This window comes from Sus scrofa, chromosome 13 (genome assembly GCF_000003025.6).
Source record: "Sus scrofa isolate TJ Tabasco breed Duroc chromosome 13, Sscrofa11.1, whole genome shotgun sequence".
NCBI lineage: Eukaryota > Metazoa > Chordata > Mammalia > Artiodactyla > Suidae > Sus > Sus scrofa.
In genome coordinates, this window is record NC_010455.5 from 106,444,122 (window position 1) to 106,461,345 (window position 17,224).

General features: G+C 37.7%; 1 protein-coding gene across 4 annotated transcripts in view; it reads right to left on the minus strand.

Annotated features, from left to right (window-relative positions):
* Positions 1 to 17,224, minus strand: part of WDR49 (WD repeat domain 49) — a 144,577-nt gene that overhangs the window by 95,906 nt on the left and 31,447 nt on the right. For all 4 annotated transcript variants that reach the window (XM_021069761.1, XM_021069760.1, XM_021069759.1 and 1 more), the window contains 2 exons: positions 15,993 to 16,169; positions 14,691 to 14,865 (listed from right to left, as the gene is read on the minus strand). In XM_021069761.1, the coding sequence (XP_020925420.1) occupies positions 14,691 to 14,865; positions 15,993 to 16,169 (352 nt within the window). The remainder of the gene's footprint in view (positions 1 to 14,690; positions 14,866 to 15,992; positions 16,170 to 17,224) is intronic.

Sequence of the window (17,224 nt, forward strand, 5' to 3'; positions counted from 1 at the left end):
ATGTGTGTATACATACGAATGTATGTATGTATGCATATATATGAATATATAAATTTCTGAATTACTCAAGGTGAAGAAATTCTGAGAGGCAGAAATACAGCTGAATACAATCTTTCCCTCTAGCTTATTATATTAAAATAATTGCTTCAGGGATTTCCTCCTGGCCCAGGGATTTAAGGATCTGGCACTGTCACTGCTGTGGCTCTGGTTATAGCTGTGGCACAGGTTCAATCCCTGGCCTAGGAACTTCGCCTGCTGTGGTGGTGTGGGCAAAAAAACAAAAAGACAATTGCTTCTGAAAGTGACTAGGGCTTACTCATTTAAGGGCTGATACTGACATTACGTCAATAGCTTAATTTAACATATTCCATATCTAACTCTGAAATATATACTTTTTTTTGTCTTTTTGACTTTTTAGGGCTGCACCCGAGGCACATGGTGGTTCCCAGGCTAGGGGTCTAATCAGAGCTGTAGCCACCAGCTACGCCACAGTCACAGCAAACCCAGCTCCAAGCCATGTCTGCGACCTACACCACAGCTCATGGCAACACTGGATCCTTAACCCACTAAGTGAGGTCAGGAATCTAACCCACAACCTCATGGTTTCTAGTCGGATTCGTTTCCGCTTCGCCCCGACAGGAACTCCAACTCTGAAATACATATTTTAACATGACTGGGGCAGGGTAGGGGAGGGGATCAAGATGGCGAAGGAGTAAGATGTTGCACTCAAATTCTCCTTTCACAAATATGTCAAAGAAACACATCTACATGTAAAATGACTCGCACAGAACATCTTTTGAATGCTGGAAAAAGAACTTAAACCTAAAAGAAAGGAAGAAAGAAGAAATATTGCCTTAAGTGTCAATGGACTGAATGCTCCAATCAAAAGACACAGTGGCATATTGGATAAAAAACCAAAAACCTACAATCTGCTGTCTACAAGAGACCCACCTTAGAGCAAAGGACACATACAGATTGAAAGTGAGGGGACGGGGAAAGATATTTCAAGTGAATGGACAAGACAGGAAAGCAGCAGTTACAATACTCATATCGGACAAAATCGACTTTAAAATGAAGGCCATAAAGAAAGACAAAGAAGGACACTATTTAATAGTAAAAAGATCCATTCAAGAAGAGAATTTTACAATTGTCAATATATATGCCCCTAATTTAGGAACACTCAGATACTGATAACAAATACTAACAGACATAAAAGGAGAAATTGATGGGAATATAATAATACTAGGAGACTTTAACACCCCACTCACACCAATAGACAGATCTTCTAGACAGAAAATCAATAAGGCAACAGAGATCCTAATGACACAAAAGTTAGACTTGATATTTTCAGGGCATTACATCAAAAAAAAATCAAAATATACAGTCTTCTCAAGTGCACATGGAACATTCTCAAGGATTGATCACATTCTGAGGCACAAAGCTAAACTCAACAAATTTAAGAGTAAAGAAATTCTTTCAAGTATCTTCTCTGACAACAATGGCATGAAACTAGAAATCAACTATAGGAAAAGAAATGAGAGAAAACTAACTACATGGAAACTAAGCAACATGCTACTAAAAAACCAATGGGTCAACGAGGAAATTAAAAAATACCTCTAGACAAATGATAATGAAAACACAACAACTCAGAAACATCTATGGGATGTTGCAAAAGTAGTGCTCAGAGGGAAATTGATAGAAATACAGGCCTTACTCAAAAAAGAAGAAAAATCTCAAATCAACAACTCAACCCACCACCTAAATGAGTTAGAAAAAGAAGAATGAACAAACCTAAAGTCAGCAAAAGGAAGGAAATCATAAAGATCAGAGAGAAAATTAATAAAATAGAGATTCAAAAAACAACAGAAAAAATTAATAAAACCAAGAGATGATTCTTTGAAAGGGTAAACAAAATTGACAAACCTCTGGCTAGACTCACCAAGAAGAAGAGAGAAAAAACCCAAATAAACAAAAGAAATGAAAAAAGTGAAATCACAAAGGATACTGAAAAAATACAACAAACCATAAGAGAATACGATGGACAATTACATGCCAACTAATTTGACAACCTAAAAGAAATGGACAATTTTCTAGAGACTTACAGCCTTCCAAAACTGAATCAAGAAGAAATAGATCAACTGAACAGACTGATCACTAGAAATGAAATTGAATACGTCATAAAAATACTCCCTACAAATAAAAGTCCAGAACCAGATGGCTTCCCAGACAAATTCTACCAAACATACAAAGAGGAATTTATACCCATCCTCCTTAAACTCTTCCAAAAGATTGAAGAAGAAGGAACACTCCCAAAGACATTCTATGATGCCACCATTACCCTGATACCAAAACCAGACAAAGATACCACCAAAAAAGAAAACTATAAAGGCCAGTATCTTTGATCAATATAGACACAACATTTCTCAACAAAATTTTAACCAACCTAATTCAACAACATATAGAAAAGATCATACTCCTCGACCAAGTGGGATTCATCCCAGGTTCAAAAGGATGGTTCAACATACACGAATCAATCAACATCATACACCACATTAACAAAAGATAAGTTAAAAACCACATGATAATCTCAAGAGATGCAGAAAAAGCATTTGACAAAGTCCAACATCCCTTCATGATAAAAACTCTTACCAAAGTGGATATAGAAGGAACATACCTTAACATAAAAAAGGCACTTATGACAAACCCACAGCAAATATAATACTCAGTGGAGAAAAGCTGAAAATCTTCCCACTAAAATCTGGAACAAGACAAGGATGTCCACTCTCATCACTGTTATTCAACATAGCATTGGCCACAGCAATCAAACAAAAGAAATAAATGGTATCCAAAGTGGAAAAGAAGTAAAACTGTCATTGTATGCAGATGACATTATACTATACATAGAAAACCCTAAAGACTCAACCTCAAAACTACACAAACTGATCAAAAAATTCAGCAAAGTAGCAGGATATAAGATTGACATTCAGATATCAGTCACATTTCTGTATACTAACACTGAAATATTAGAAAAGGAGTACAAAAACACAGTACCTTTTAAAATTGCACCCCAAAAAATTCAAATACCTGTGAGAAAACCTGACCAAGGAGGTGAAAGACTTATATGCTGAGAACAATAAAACATTAATTAAGGAAATTAAAGAGGATTCAAAGAAATGGAAAGATATTTCATACTCCTGGATTGGAAAAAATAATATCAAAAAAATGGCCATACTGCCCAAAGCAATTCGTAGATTCAATGCAATCCCTATCAAATTACCCAGGACATTTTTCACAGAACTAGAACAAACAATCCAAAAATTTATATGGAACCTCAAGACCCAGAACTGCCAAAGTAATCCTGAAGAACAAAAACCAAGCAGGAGGCATAACTCTCCCAGACTTCAGGCAACGTTATAAAGCCTCAGGAATCAAGACAGTGTGATACTGGTACCAAAACAGACATACAGATCAATGGAACAGAATAGAGAACCCACAAATAAACCCAGACATCTATGGTCAATTAATCTTCGACAAAGGAGGCAAGAATATAAAATGGGGGAAAGACAGTCTTTTCAGCAAGTATTGTTGGGAAAACTGGACAGCCGCATGTAAATCAATGAAACTAGAACACACCCTCACACCATGCACAAAAATAAACTCAAAATGCCTTAAAGACTTAAATATAAGACAAGACACAATCAAACTCCTGAAAGAGAACATAGGCAAAACATTCCCTGACATCAAGCTTAAAAAAGTTTTCTCTGGTCTGTCTCCCAAGGCAACAGAAATAAAAGCAAAAATAAACCAATGGCTGGAGTTCGCGTCATGACGCAGTGGTTAACGAATCCGACTAGGAACCATGAGGTTGCAGGTTTGATCCCTGGCCTTGCTCAGTGGGTTAAGGATCTGGCATTGCTGTGAGCTGTGGTGTAGGTTGCAGACAGGGCTCGGATCCCGTGTTGCTGTGGCTCTGGCAGAAGTTGGTGGCTACAGCTCTGATTAGACCCCTAGCCTGGGAACCTCCATATGCTGCAGGAAGTAGCCCTAGAAAAGGCAAAAAGACAAAAAATAAATAAATATAAATAAATAAATAAATAAACCAATGGGACCTAATTAAACTGACAAGCTTTTGCACAGCAAAGGAAACCATAAAAATAAAACCAAAAAGACAACTTACAGAATGGGAGAAAATAGTTTCAAATGATAAGGGCTTAATCTCTAATATACACAAACAACTTATACAACTCAATAGCACAAAAGCCAACAAGCCAATTGAAAAAATGGGCAAAAGACCTGAATAGACATTTCTCCAAAGAAGATATACAGATGGCCAACAAGCACATGAAAAATGCTCAACATCCCTGATTATTAGAGAAATGCAAATCAAAACTACCATGAGATACCACCTCACACCAGTCAGAATGACCATCATTAATAAATCCACAAATAACAAATGCAGGAGAGGGTGCAGAGAAAAAGAAACCCTCCCTCACTGTTGGTGGGAATGTAAATTGGTACAACCACAATGGAAAGCAGTATGGGGATACCTTAGAAAACTAAAAATAGAACTACCATATGACCCAGCAATCCCACTCTTGGGCATATATCCAGACAAAACTTTCCTTGAAAAAGATACATGCACCTGCATGTTCACTGCAGCACTATTCACAATAGCCAAGACGTGGAAACAACCTAAATGTCCATCAACAGATGACTGGATTAAGAAGATATAGTATATATACACAATGGAATACTACTCAGCCATAAAAAAGAACAACATGATGCCATGTACAACAACTTGGATGAAATTAGAAACTCTTATACTAAATGAAGTAAGTCAAAAAGAAAAAGACAAGTACCATATGATATCACCTGTATAGGGCATAAATGAACCTTTGCACAGAAAAGAAAATAATGGACATAGAGAACAGACTTGTGGTTGCATGGGGGAGAGAGAGGGAGTGGAATGGATTGGGAATTTGGGGTTAATAGATGCAAACTATTGACTTCGGAATGGATAAGCTATATAGCACTGGGAACTATATCTAGTCACTTATGATGGAGCATGCTAATGTGAGAAAAAAGAATGTATGCATGTATGTCACCTTGCTGTACAGTAGAAAATTGACCAAACACTGTAAACCTGCTATAATGGAAAAAATAAAAATCATTATAAAAAATATTTTAACATGACCAATTTATTTGTGTGTCCTCTATAGATAGCCTCTCTTAAAACACAACATCCTGTACTTCAGAGATTTATTAGGCAAATACTGTGTGCTCTGTGGTGTGATTCTGTTAACAACAAATGACATAGACAGACCCTGGAGGGCCCCAAGCTTGTAAGAAAAGATATGTAAATGAAACAGTTACTGAAAACTTTAGCATACAATAAAGTGATAAATTGAGTGGTACAGAAAGTATAAAAGAAGTTCAAGGACAAAAGAAACAATTGGGCTTCAAGGTTTAGAAGAATTTGGCAAGCCCTGATGAAAAGAGAGCATTTCAATAGCTAAGAGGTGACAGAACATATGTGTGGGAAACAAAAGGTAACCTCCAGAATTTAGAGCTGAAAGAAGACTCTTCTACTGCTTATTTTACAGACTAAGAAATAGAGACCTGTACAGGTTCAAAGATTTGGCCAAAATCCTGATTGTTGTCAAACTCAGAACCGGAGGCCAAGCATTCTGACTATGAGTTTGGTAGTTTAATGTTATATAACATGCAATATTAAAAACCAAGCTTGGGACACTAACGTTTGACCGAGCCAGAGTGCAAAGAGTGCAAATTCAGACCTGATCTCTTGACCACTGGAACAGGGTTTCTCATATTTTAATATGCAGGCAAGTCACCTAGAAATCTGTGTTAAAATGCAGATTCTGGAGTTCCTGTCATGGCACAGCAGAAATGAATCCAAGAACCATGAGGTTATGGGTTTGATCCCTGGCCTCGCTCAGTTGGTTGAGGATCAGTTGCTGCCATGAGCTGTGGTATCGGTCGCAGACGTGGCTCAGATCTGGCATTGCTGTGGCTGTGGCATAGGCCAGTGGCTACAGCTCCGATTGGACCTCTAGCCTAGGAACCTCCATGTGCCACAGGTGCGGCTGTAAAAAGACAAAAGACAATAAATTAATTAATTAATTAACTAAAATAAAATTTTCAGATTCTTATTCAGAAAACCCAGGATGCTGCATTTCTTTTTCTTTTCTTTTTTTTTTTTTTCGGTTTTTAGTGCTGGGCATATGGAAGCTCCCAGGCTAGGGGTCAAATTGGAACTGCAGTTGCCAGCCAAAGCCACAGAAAAACAGAATCCAAGACACATCTGCAACCTACATCACAGTTCAGGGAAACGCTGGATCTCCAACCCACTGAGTGAGGCAAGGAACCCATATCCTCATGGATACTAGTCAGATTCATTTCCTCTGTTCCACGAAGGGAACTTCAAGGATGCTGCATTTCTAACAATCTCCAGTGTGGCTCTTAGGACAAATACTTTAAGTAGAAAGAAGCTAGAATATGTTTCTTAGAAGTACTGCCATCCTTTTATACTCTAGAGAACTAAACCAAGATTTGGCCTCTCTTAAGATTGGAGAGGCCAAATGCCCCTTTGGGAAGCTGCTAAAAGCTATAGACACTCTCCACCAGTAAGATGTGCATACACACAAAACTTTGTATAAAAATCAGGATTTGAGGAACCTCTGCACCTCAACCCCTGAAGACCAACTGTGCTACATCTGAAGAACTCAAGTGATGAATCCCCAACTACAAGGTGATTTAGGATCGTTAAACACCTCCCTGCCTTCTCAAGTAATTCAAAATTTCTGTTACTAATCGTGTGTATGTATTGTGTTAACCAATGCCCAGGTAAGCAGCTCTGTGCAGGGAAGAGCTCTTTGCAGGAAGCAGCTCTCTTCAGGAGGCCCCTTTTGTCTTGTCACTTTAGCAAAACTACACTGTCAACTAATTTTAAAGCTGGCAGCCCATGCTCTACTCCCCTCCAGCCCAAGCACACCATTCAAATCTTTTGATCACACAATGCTTTACCTAGCCTATTGATTCTGTCCTTAGATCAAAGTAGAAATGAAGAATAAGTAATTAAGGAGTGACTAGATTTTTTCCCCAGCTTCCCCTTCAGTGATCCCACAAAATAGCATCTAAAAAAAGATTATAAGGAGTTGACAAATCAGCTCACAGTGAGAGATAGTAACAAACCTGACCCCCTCCCTGAATGATTAACTGAGTTTACTTCCCCTTTTTCCCATTAAAAACTCATGTCCAAACAGAATCTCAGAGTTGGGTCTGGAACATGAGTCCGTCTTCTCCCCAGGTTGCAGGCTCCTGAATAAAGCAACCTTTCAGTTCCCACCAGCATTTGTCTCTCAAATAAAGGCTTTCTAGCTGCCAATAGCCAAACTTGAGTTGGGTAATACCCACTTTGGGCTTCTCTTCTTAGTTTCTACTTCTTTAAAGTAAATGAGTTGAACTGACCTTTGATTCTGGGGTTCTCACAATCAAAGCCAGAACACAATTTCTAAGGAAAAAAGAAAGGGCTGAGATAATCCTTAGGAGACGTTCAGGAAGGGTCACTCACAGGGGTCTAGACAAAGAGAATAATTCACCAAGCAGTGTGTTGTGAAACTTGTCATGGAACAACTGCTAAAGGCCAAAATGCTCTATTTCTCCGCTCTGCTGAGAATTCACCAGAATCTTGTGTTTCTTGCTCCTCCCCTATCGTGTAATCTCCCTCATTCTACAGACTCTTATAATAATTATGAGAGTAATTTTTTGAAGCCCTCCAACTACCAGGTATCCTGCCAGCTGCTCTCGCCCTGTAATCATCTTTAGTGGGAAGATATCCTGAATTCACTGATGAGGAAACAGTCCAAAAGTCATTATCACCCGAGGACACATGGCTAATTGAAGGTGGAGAAGAGCTTGAGCCCCGTCATGTTTGACTGTGAGCTATAAGCTACTGCATCCTTCTTTTCCACTGACACTGCCATATGTATGCTAGTTCCTTTCTATTACCTGATCTGAGATTCTTTCTATGACCAACTACACTTATGTCCCACATACTCTCAATTCTAGATCAACCCCCTGCTTCATCTTGAGTCTTTCCTGATCTCTTCATTTTCTGATAACCCTTATCCTACTAGGCAGAGTATTCCTGTGTCCTCTTGCTCTCCACCTCTTTTTCTGATCTGATCTTTCCTTCTTAAAAAGAAAGAGAAAGAGGAAGGGAGGGAGGGGAGGAAGGGAAGGAAGGAAAGAAGGAAGGAAGGAAGAAAGGGAAAGAGGGAGGAAGGAAGGAAAGGAAGGAAGGTAGGAAAAGAAGGGAGGGAGGGAAGAAGGAAGGAGAGAAAGAAGGGTGAAAGTAAATACTTCCTATGAAACTGAGTCCTTTGAGACTCACTGGGGAACAATTAATCTCAGGAACATGAAGATTGTTGTATTACTGACTACACTAATACTGCTACCTTACTAGAGGTACCAACAATATAAAATCTGATGACAAGTATCCTCATCAGGAGCAACCTCACTGAAAATATTCCCTTTGTTTACAGAAAATGCTAAGGGTTATTATAACTTGACTCAAGTGAAGCAATATTATAATACATAAAGTATAAAACACCACAGTATAATTATATCTTCAAATCTATGGAAATTTCATAAGATCTTTACAGTACAATCAAAAAAAGTATTTCTACTCAGAAAATTGCCTTGTCATATGTTCCCACATTATATCCCAGTACTATCTTTGGTTTTGAGGCTGTAAAGAAAGACATACAAGGAAGATCACTCTGCCCTGGTATTTAAAGTATTGCTTTAAGATCTGAATCTGGAGGTTAGCAAGTGACATTTATGGGCATGTAGTGTTACATATTGGAGACTCAACAATTCATACTTTATTTCTAAACCAAGATATAACTTGTTTCTGATTAAAGTGTAGAATGCCAGAGCTCCTGACAATGCCCCAGAAGAAGGTGAAAATAAAACCATTTCCTTAAAATAAAATTACCTGATAAATAAAAATGTGCTTCTCACTCCTTGAAGAGAGGAAAAAAAATGATGGTTTATAATAAAAAAAAAATTTAAATATCAAGCTAGGGAATGGAATGCACTGATAAAATAAATGATTTATTTTTAATATTCTCAGTGAGTTTGGGGCGTGGTAGAAAAATATTTTAAAATTACTTTTAGATAATACTTTGAGGGATTAAAAAAGACAATTTGATCATGCCTGTCCTTTAAGATGCCAACTTTCAACTCTTCCACTGTCTTGCTCCTTCGTCATAAAAGAGGCATTAAGGGAAGCTTTCATTGATCCTTGTCCTCATGTTGCTGTAAAAATGACCTTGTGTGATAGCAATTAGTTAATGTGGGAAAAGTGATTTGAAAATGAAAAGTGATACCTAGAAAGTAAGTAATGCTATTAAGTGCACTTAGAGTAAGCTAGAATGAGGCCACTCTTTATCATCTGCCGACAGATAGAAGCTATAGAAGGGTAGAAAATTGGGCCATTTCTAACTAGGAATTCTTATTATCATTTTTCAGGCTTTTACTTTATGAGTCATGTGACTTAAGAAAACTCCCTACCTTGAACTTTCTTTTATGTTATCTTGTTTGAGGGAGTTTATTTTCAGTTGCAGTCCCATTCTCTGAGACCACCACAGGGCTCTCTCCCTTCTGAGCAACAACCATTTCAAAGAGGAGAGATAAGAAAGGGAAATTCTATTTCCCATTTGTAAAAATCAAGATACATCTAATCCAGCACTGATGAGCACATTAAAAAAAATGATAATGCAATTCATTTAATGACTTTTCAAAATACTGATTAGACCTATGATACAACAGACCTTACCCCTCCGTCAAACTGTAGAAAAAACTGCAGGAAGAGATCTTTTACTTCAAACCAAGGCCACTGGCTCATAGCAGGTTTCAACTGCTTTAAACACAGTGAGGGAACTAGCAGGAAGGGCAGCGTGTTCCAGCTGACTCAGTGGTGCACCATTTTTGTCTGGAGGACTGATTTAGATGCAGGAAAAGTGGAAAAACACACAAGCAAGACACTAAATCTGGCTTCTCTCCCAAACTTAGTCCCCATCTATTATGAAGGCTCCCTAAGGAAACAACCTGCTGTCTGTATTCTAAATTCCCTGGCATAGCTCCATTAATTAGCTCAGCAATTAGTGCTTGTATCAGTTCAAACTGTTTTGTACCTTCTGGTAGCCACGGTCAAACAAAGGGGGCAAAAGACCTTTCAACTTAAAAAAAAAATTGTTTCTATTGCTGGCAATTTAGTGTTCACCATTTCCATAGCTAAACATTCAGTCTGTGGTTTCCAAAGATATTATTTATACAAAAAGTAATTCTTTGGGACCAAAAAAAAAAAAAAGAAAAGAAAAGAAATTCTCTGAGATTCCAAAGATTTATGTCTTGCCACTATTGCCCCAAATCTCTGAACTAACTTCACAAGCATTTCAGAATGTAATTATTTTTCCATTAAGATATAACAGAGAACCACTCAGATAAGATGAAAACATTTTCTCCTTCAAAATTTTAAATAAGTCTGAACCTCATCTTAAAGCAATAAGCTAATATTCTTATGCCTGACATCTCAGTTTTATAGATATTTTATCCTTAGCTTCAGTGAAACATTATTACCAAACTTGTTCATATTACCTTCCTTCCTCAATTGTATATTCCCTCCTCACACTGAGAAGGAAATCAGCAAAAAATATTTCTTGAGGAGTTATAAGAATATCACATCATGTTCTTGGGGTAAAAAGAGTATCAAATGAAAGCAGCCATTGTTTTCTTGCTCTGGAAAGAGTAAGTCTTGCAGCCCAAGAAGCACTGCTAACCACACTGCCCTGTATTTGACTCCAGCCTGCCTTTCTCCTTTTCCTGCCTCCTCATTTCAGCCTTCCTCCCTTAAATTGAAATTCCCCCCTTAAATTGAAACAACTGAGCTGCAAACAACATCCCGGCCACAAAAAAAAAAAATGTATTTAAGCTTCTAGTCTCAGAGACTAAGTCTAGGAAGGGGCCCATTGCTTAGAACTGAAGTGGGTACTTTTTTTGTTTTCTGGGTTTTTTCAAGCTGCAGTAGGGGCATATGGAAGTTCTTGGGCCAGAGGTGCACCGCAGCTGCAGGCCTTTGCCACAGCCATGGGTACACCAGACGCTTTAACCCACTGAGAGAGGCTAGGGATCAAACCCACATTCAGACAGAAACAACATCGGGTCCTTAACACCGCAGGAACTCTTGAAGTAGGTACTTGAGCTTCAAATATAAACCTTGAAAGATGAGAAAATCTTATACAGATACTTCACCTTTCCGTACACTCTACTTTCTCCTTTTTGAGTTCTCTTCTTTTCTACTGCATTTTCCTCCACAGCCATTCATATAGTATTAAACTACGCATTACTGGTAAATGTATTCTTCTTACCCTGACCACTTTCTTTTTACCATAAATAACCTATTTTTTTTAAAAAAGGATTCTATCCATATGTTACAAAATTTCTTTTTTTTCTCTCTTTTCTTTTGAAACATTTTTAATGACATTTATCCAATGTCTTAATCCATCAGGTTGCTGTAACAAAATACAGACACTGAGTGATTTAAAAAACAGTTATCTCCCACAGTTCTGAAGGCTGGGAAGTCCAAGACCAAGGTACTGAGAGATTTGGTGTCTATTCAGGGTCTACTTCCTAGTGCACAGATGCCCTATTTCTCACCGTGCCCTCAGATGGGGAAGAAGTAAGAGAGCTCTCTGGGTTCTCTTTTACAAGGGCACTCATCCTATTGATAAGAAATACACCCTCATGACTTAAGCACCTCCCAAAGACACCATCATGGGGAGGTGGTTGCTAGGACTTTAACATATGGATTTGGTTGGGAGGAGACACAAAAATCCAGTCTGTACATTCTGCCTCTGCCCCTCTTTCCAAATCCATGTCCTTCTCACAAGTAAAATACATCTCAACAGTCGTCAAAGTCTTAACTCACTCCAACAATGACTCTAAAGTCTATGTTCAAATCTGATTTAAATATCTGAATCAGACATGGGTAAGACTCAGGATACACAGCTGAGACAAATTCTTCTCCAAGCTATGAACTTGTGAAACCAAACCAGTTATATGCTTCCAAAACAAAATGGTAGAACAGGTGTGGGATAGGCATTCCCATTCCAAAAGAGAGAAAGAAGAAAGAAAAAATGATATTATCAGTCTCAAGTAAATTCAAAACCTAACAGGGAAAACTCCATTAAACGTAATGGCTCAAGAATAGCTCTCTTGGGAGTTCCCTTTGTGGCTCAGTAGTAATGAACCTGACTAGTATCTATGAAGATGTGGGTTCGGTCCCTGGCCTCATTCAGTGAGTTAAGGATGCAACATTGCCATGAGCTGTGGTGTAGGTCATGGACACGGCTCAGATCTGGCATTCCTGTGACTGTGGCATAGACTGGCAGCTGCAGCTCTGATTTGACCCCTAGCCTGGGTACTTCCAGATGCCATGGGTGTGGCCCTAAAAAGAATAAAAAATAAAAAAAATTAAAAAAGAATAGCCCTCTTGGTCTCATAATCTGCCTTCCAGACCCAGGAGAGTAATGTCACTCCCACAGGCACTGTCCATGCTGTGGCAGTGGCCCCACCCATGCCAAGGCTTCACTGGGCACAGCCTATACCACAGGTCTCTGCAAAGTTCCCCCCACCAAGGCACCAGGTTGGGGAATGCAGGCCCACCTGGACAATAGAGGTGGCCTCATTCACTGTTTGAAACCACTTTGCAATATTTCAGAAGAAAAGATCCGGGAACTCGAAGACATAGAAATAAAATCTAACTAAACTAAAGCACAATGATTTCAAAAAACAGCTGAATAAAAATGAAAAAGCTCCATAACTTGTTGGACAATGTCAAGCATCTCACATATAATAATGGGAGTTCGTGACCCAAAAGAGAGAGAAAGAGAAAACACTTTAGAAAAAACAACAATAGAAAAATCTTCAGATTTAATGAAAATGGTAAATTCACATAATCCAAGAATTCAATGAATTCTAATTAGCATAAAGACACATACCAAGAAAACTAAGGCACATCACAATCAAATTGCTTAAAATCAGCAAGAAAAAGAAAATCATATGAAATATTGTACTATGTGTTACAGTAGACACTAAGGAGAATAAAGGACATATTTCCTGCCCTAAGAAGATTATTTTAATTTTAAGTATAAATGTGATTTGCATGTGAGGTATCCAGATTTCCTTTTGGGATTGGGAGGATTTTGACAAAACCAGGATTGTGATGTGTATACAGAAATTTGTAGGAACCCAGGAGCAGAGCCAAAATTGAGAAGTTTGCAAATCACACAAATAACACAAGGAAGAGCTCATCTGACCTGCTGTCTCAGTATTCATATTAGTTTAAGCCCATGGAATGCAAATAATAAACTAAACTTCAGGGAACTTGCTTCAAGTAGATTTCAAGAACTATAATTTTATTACTGTAGTTTATTCAGTCTTTGGTTTATGTATCAAAATATCATGCTTGTTTGGAAACAGCTGTAATACTTCCCTTCACTTTCTAATACTTTCTTGTTTCCATGTTATGAAAACATAACACATAATTGTGTGCCTGTCACACATAGTGGACGACCAAAAATTTTATCTTTTGTCTTTCCCACTATTACTATCATGCCAGAATTAAAGGATAGGTAGAAGGGACTAAAGACATGGTATGATTTATATTGAAGAAAAAAATGCAGAACCCATGTTTCACCATATGGGATATTATTATCATGGGTCATGCATTAAAGAATTAGTTACAAACCCTAAAACTCAAAGAGGGTAAAAATTACCATAAAAGCCAACCGTTGGGTCCATTTTTTGGATCTCTTTTTCAAAGTATATTAGGAATATACCTACAATATAACAATGAGATCAACAGTGTCCATTCTTTTCAGTGGGCATTATTTAACATAGAAGTTTAGAAAGAGAAATTATCATACTCATTAGTGTCTGGACCAAAGGAGATATCAGGATAGATATTGCATATTTGCATCTTGAACCATCAGATGCAAACTTTATAAAAATTAGGCATATTGCTAATGTAATAAGTTCATTGTTGACTAGGTTTTAAGAAAGTCCTGGCCGTCTACAGATGCTGTTTTATGACACGATCCTATCACATAGAGAACTGACACTCAAGTACTCTGGATCAGAGCAATTCAATCACTCTACCAAAAAAGAGAAAAAAGAAAATAAAATAAAGAAGATCCCATCTTGAAGGCAGTCAAACTAACACACTTCCCATAAGAACATAAAGAAAGCAAAGGAGTGTTTTGAAGGCTCTTGTTAAATTCTTTTGATCAGTAGACCCAAATGTGACTAGATGAAATAACTTAGGATCAGAGTTGGGTTGAAGTTAAATGGATTCTGTGACAACTTTCTCCCCTCTCTTGAGATGTCCTGAGTGCAGAGTTCACTTTAATTAATTGTATGAGGCTTAAATTTTCGATGGAAAGGGAAGACATTGTGCAGGGGATAGCAGAGTCCAGGCCAGAACCTCCAAGGAATCAGTTATTAGTTTCTAGACTTGAACATTGTGTGTGAAACACTTTCATCAAAGAATATAAATGTATAAGTCTAAAGTAACTGTTTCTTTCATTGCTGTTTAAATGCAGTACCTTGTCTGACCCAATCTCCATGATGAAGTTTATGCTCTAATGTATAGCAACATTTATGATACCCAGAGAGCAGCTCTGCCCAGTGAATGGTCACAGTAGCTTCTTCATCTTCACATGCACTAGCCGGACGCTCGAAAAGGGAAATCAAGGCTGTTGTGAAAGCAATTACCTGAACCTTGAGAGAGAGATTGAAAGAAAAACAAGCACAGGTAGGGTAACTGTTGCAAGAAGATTCTATGTTCTTTAAGACTAATAAAGAATGGATATTGAATTAATAGCAATTTTAATATTATTTAAAGGATGCAGTCAGTTATATGAAAAGACATTATGGGAAGTTCCCATTGTGGCTCAGTAGGTTAAGAACCTGACTAGTTAGTATCCATGAGGATGCAGGCTCAATCCGTGGTCTCACTCAGTGTGTTAAGGATCCGGCACTGCCAAAAGCTGCAGGGTAGGTCAAAGATGCAGCTTGGGTTGGGTGCTGCTATGGCTGTGGTGTAAGCCGGCAGCTATAGTTCTGCTTTGACCCCCTGCCTTGGAACTTCCATATGCAGCAGTTGTGGCCCAAAAAGAGAAAAAAAAAAAAAAAAAAAAGACCTTACACATAAGGTTAGTAAGGCAAAATTACCAAGGATATTTTATTTGATTGCTTTTTTGATATACTTGTCACTAAAACCAGTAAGGATGAAAAGCTTACACAATTATGAAAAGAAATTGGTCAAATTAGACTCCTTCAGTATTCACAGCCATATTCTACTGTCATTCAGTAAGAAGTAATTTTTCAGAGGTCAGGTGGAATTTGGTAGGAAGATAGAAATCATTGTATACAATGTCTGGGTTTCAATGCTTCCCCCAACAATGCATCTGTCCCTTTGTTACATAACACAGGGAACAAGTATTTCCCAGGAGCCTACTACTGGGAAGCCTGAAACCTTATGAATGAAAATCTGAATACTAAATTTGAAAGAGTTATGAGAGATAAATTTAGACTTTCATATTAAATGTTTATTAACATTGAGATCTAATAGATTAAGCACCCTATGGTGAAAAAGTTAGCAAATATTTTTTTCTAAATAAGGAAAATGAGACTATAAAATAGGCAAGAAAACCACAGTGAAGACTGGTTTTCATATATAAGAAATGGACTTGTGACCTAACCCATCTTTTTCATGTCCAAGATATGTGGCCTTATAATCTACAACATATTTCAATTAAGTCACATTCATTGCATTCTATTTCTATTTTGAGCTACTGTTGGATGATTATATCCAGAGTGTTCACCCTTAGCCTTCCCTCACTTACCTTTCCGGTTATGTCCCCAAAAGAAAGAATTGACTCATTGGCATCAAGAGGGTCATACCAATAATCCATGCAAATTGGTGTTCCTTTCAGGCCTTGGAGTCTATACTGACAAGGAAATTCTTCTTTGGACAATAGATCATAGAAACAAATCTCTTTACTTGTAAAAGCCACAGCTATCTAAAAGTAAAGTAGAATGTCATAAAACACCTCTGATAGATTTAGTGAAATAAATATGAAAAGCAGACATGCAAATCTTAGCACCAAATCAGCCATTTTCACCTGAGGGTCCTTTAACAGTATCACCAAAGTACAGCCGGATGACACAAGTGGGCTTTATCCTAACTTTGGACTCTAGCCAAGGAAAAAACTTTCCCCATTTGAATATACTTTCTTCCCTGTCCTCACTTGACAGACCCACCAACTCTTCTACTCCCAGATGACTAGATGACTAATCACATAAGAAAAACAAAGACATACAGGGCTACAGCATCACAAAATTATATGAGAAATTTTACAAGCTATGTTTTATGAACCAAGCAGAGGCTTTCGCAGAAATTAATTAAAAACTCTGTAAGCAGCCTTTCTAAGTCAGATAAAATCCTAAAAGCAATTTAAGAAAGGGTAAATAAATTTGTCAATAAAATTAGCAAAACTTTAGCTAGACTATCCCAACGAAAAGAAAGAGAGAAAAGATACACAGTACTCAATTCAAAAATAAAAGAGTGGACATTACCATCAACCATACACAAATAAAAAAGGATTAGCAGATAATATCATAAACGATTGTAAGCCAACAAATCACATAATTGAAATGAAGTGCATAAATGCCTAAAAACGCAAAAACTACCTAAACTTAAGAAGAAATAGAAAATCTCAGCAGACGTATAACAAATAAAAAGATTGAATTCATAATCAAAAACACGCAAAGGAAATCCCAGGCCCGGATGGCTTTTCATTAATAAACTCTACCAAACATTTAAAGAATTAAACCCAGTATTTCTCAAACTCTTCCCAAAACTAGAAGTGGAAGGAACACTTCCCAAATCATTTTATGAGGCCAGTATTTCCTAATACCAAAATCACACAAAGACACACAAGAAAAGAAAACTACAGAGCAATATTTATAATGAAAATGGATGTAAAAATCTTCAACTAGGAGTTCCTGTTGTGGCTCAGCAGAAACAAATCTAACCAGCATCCATGAGGAAGCAGGTTCAATCCGATCCCTGGCC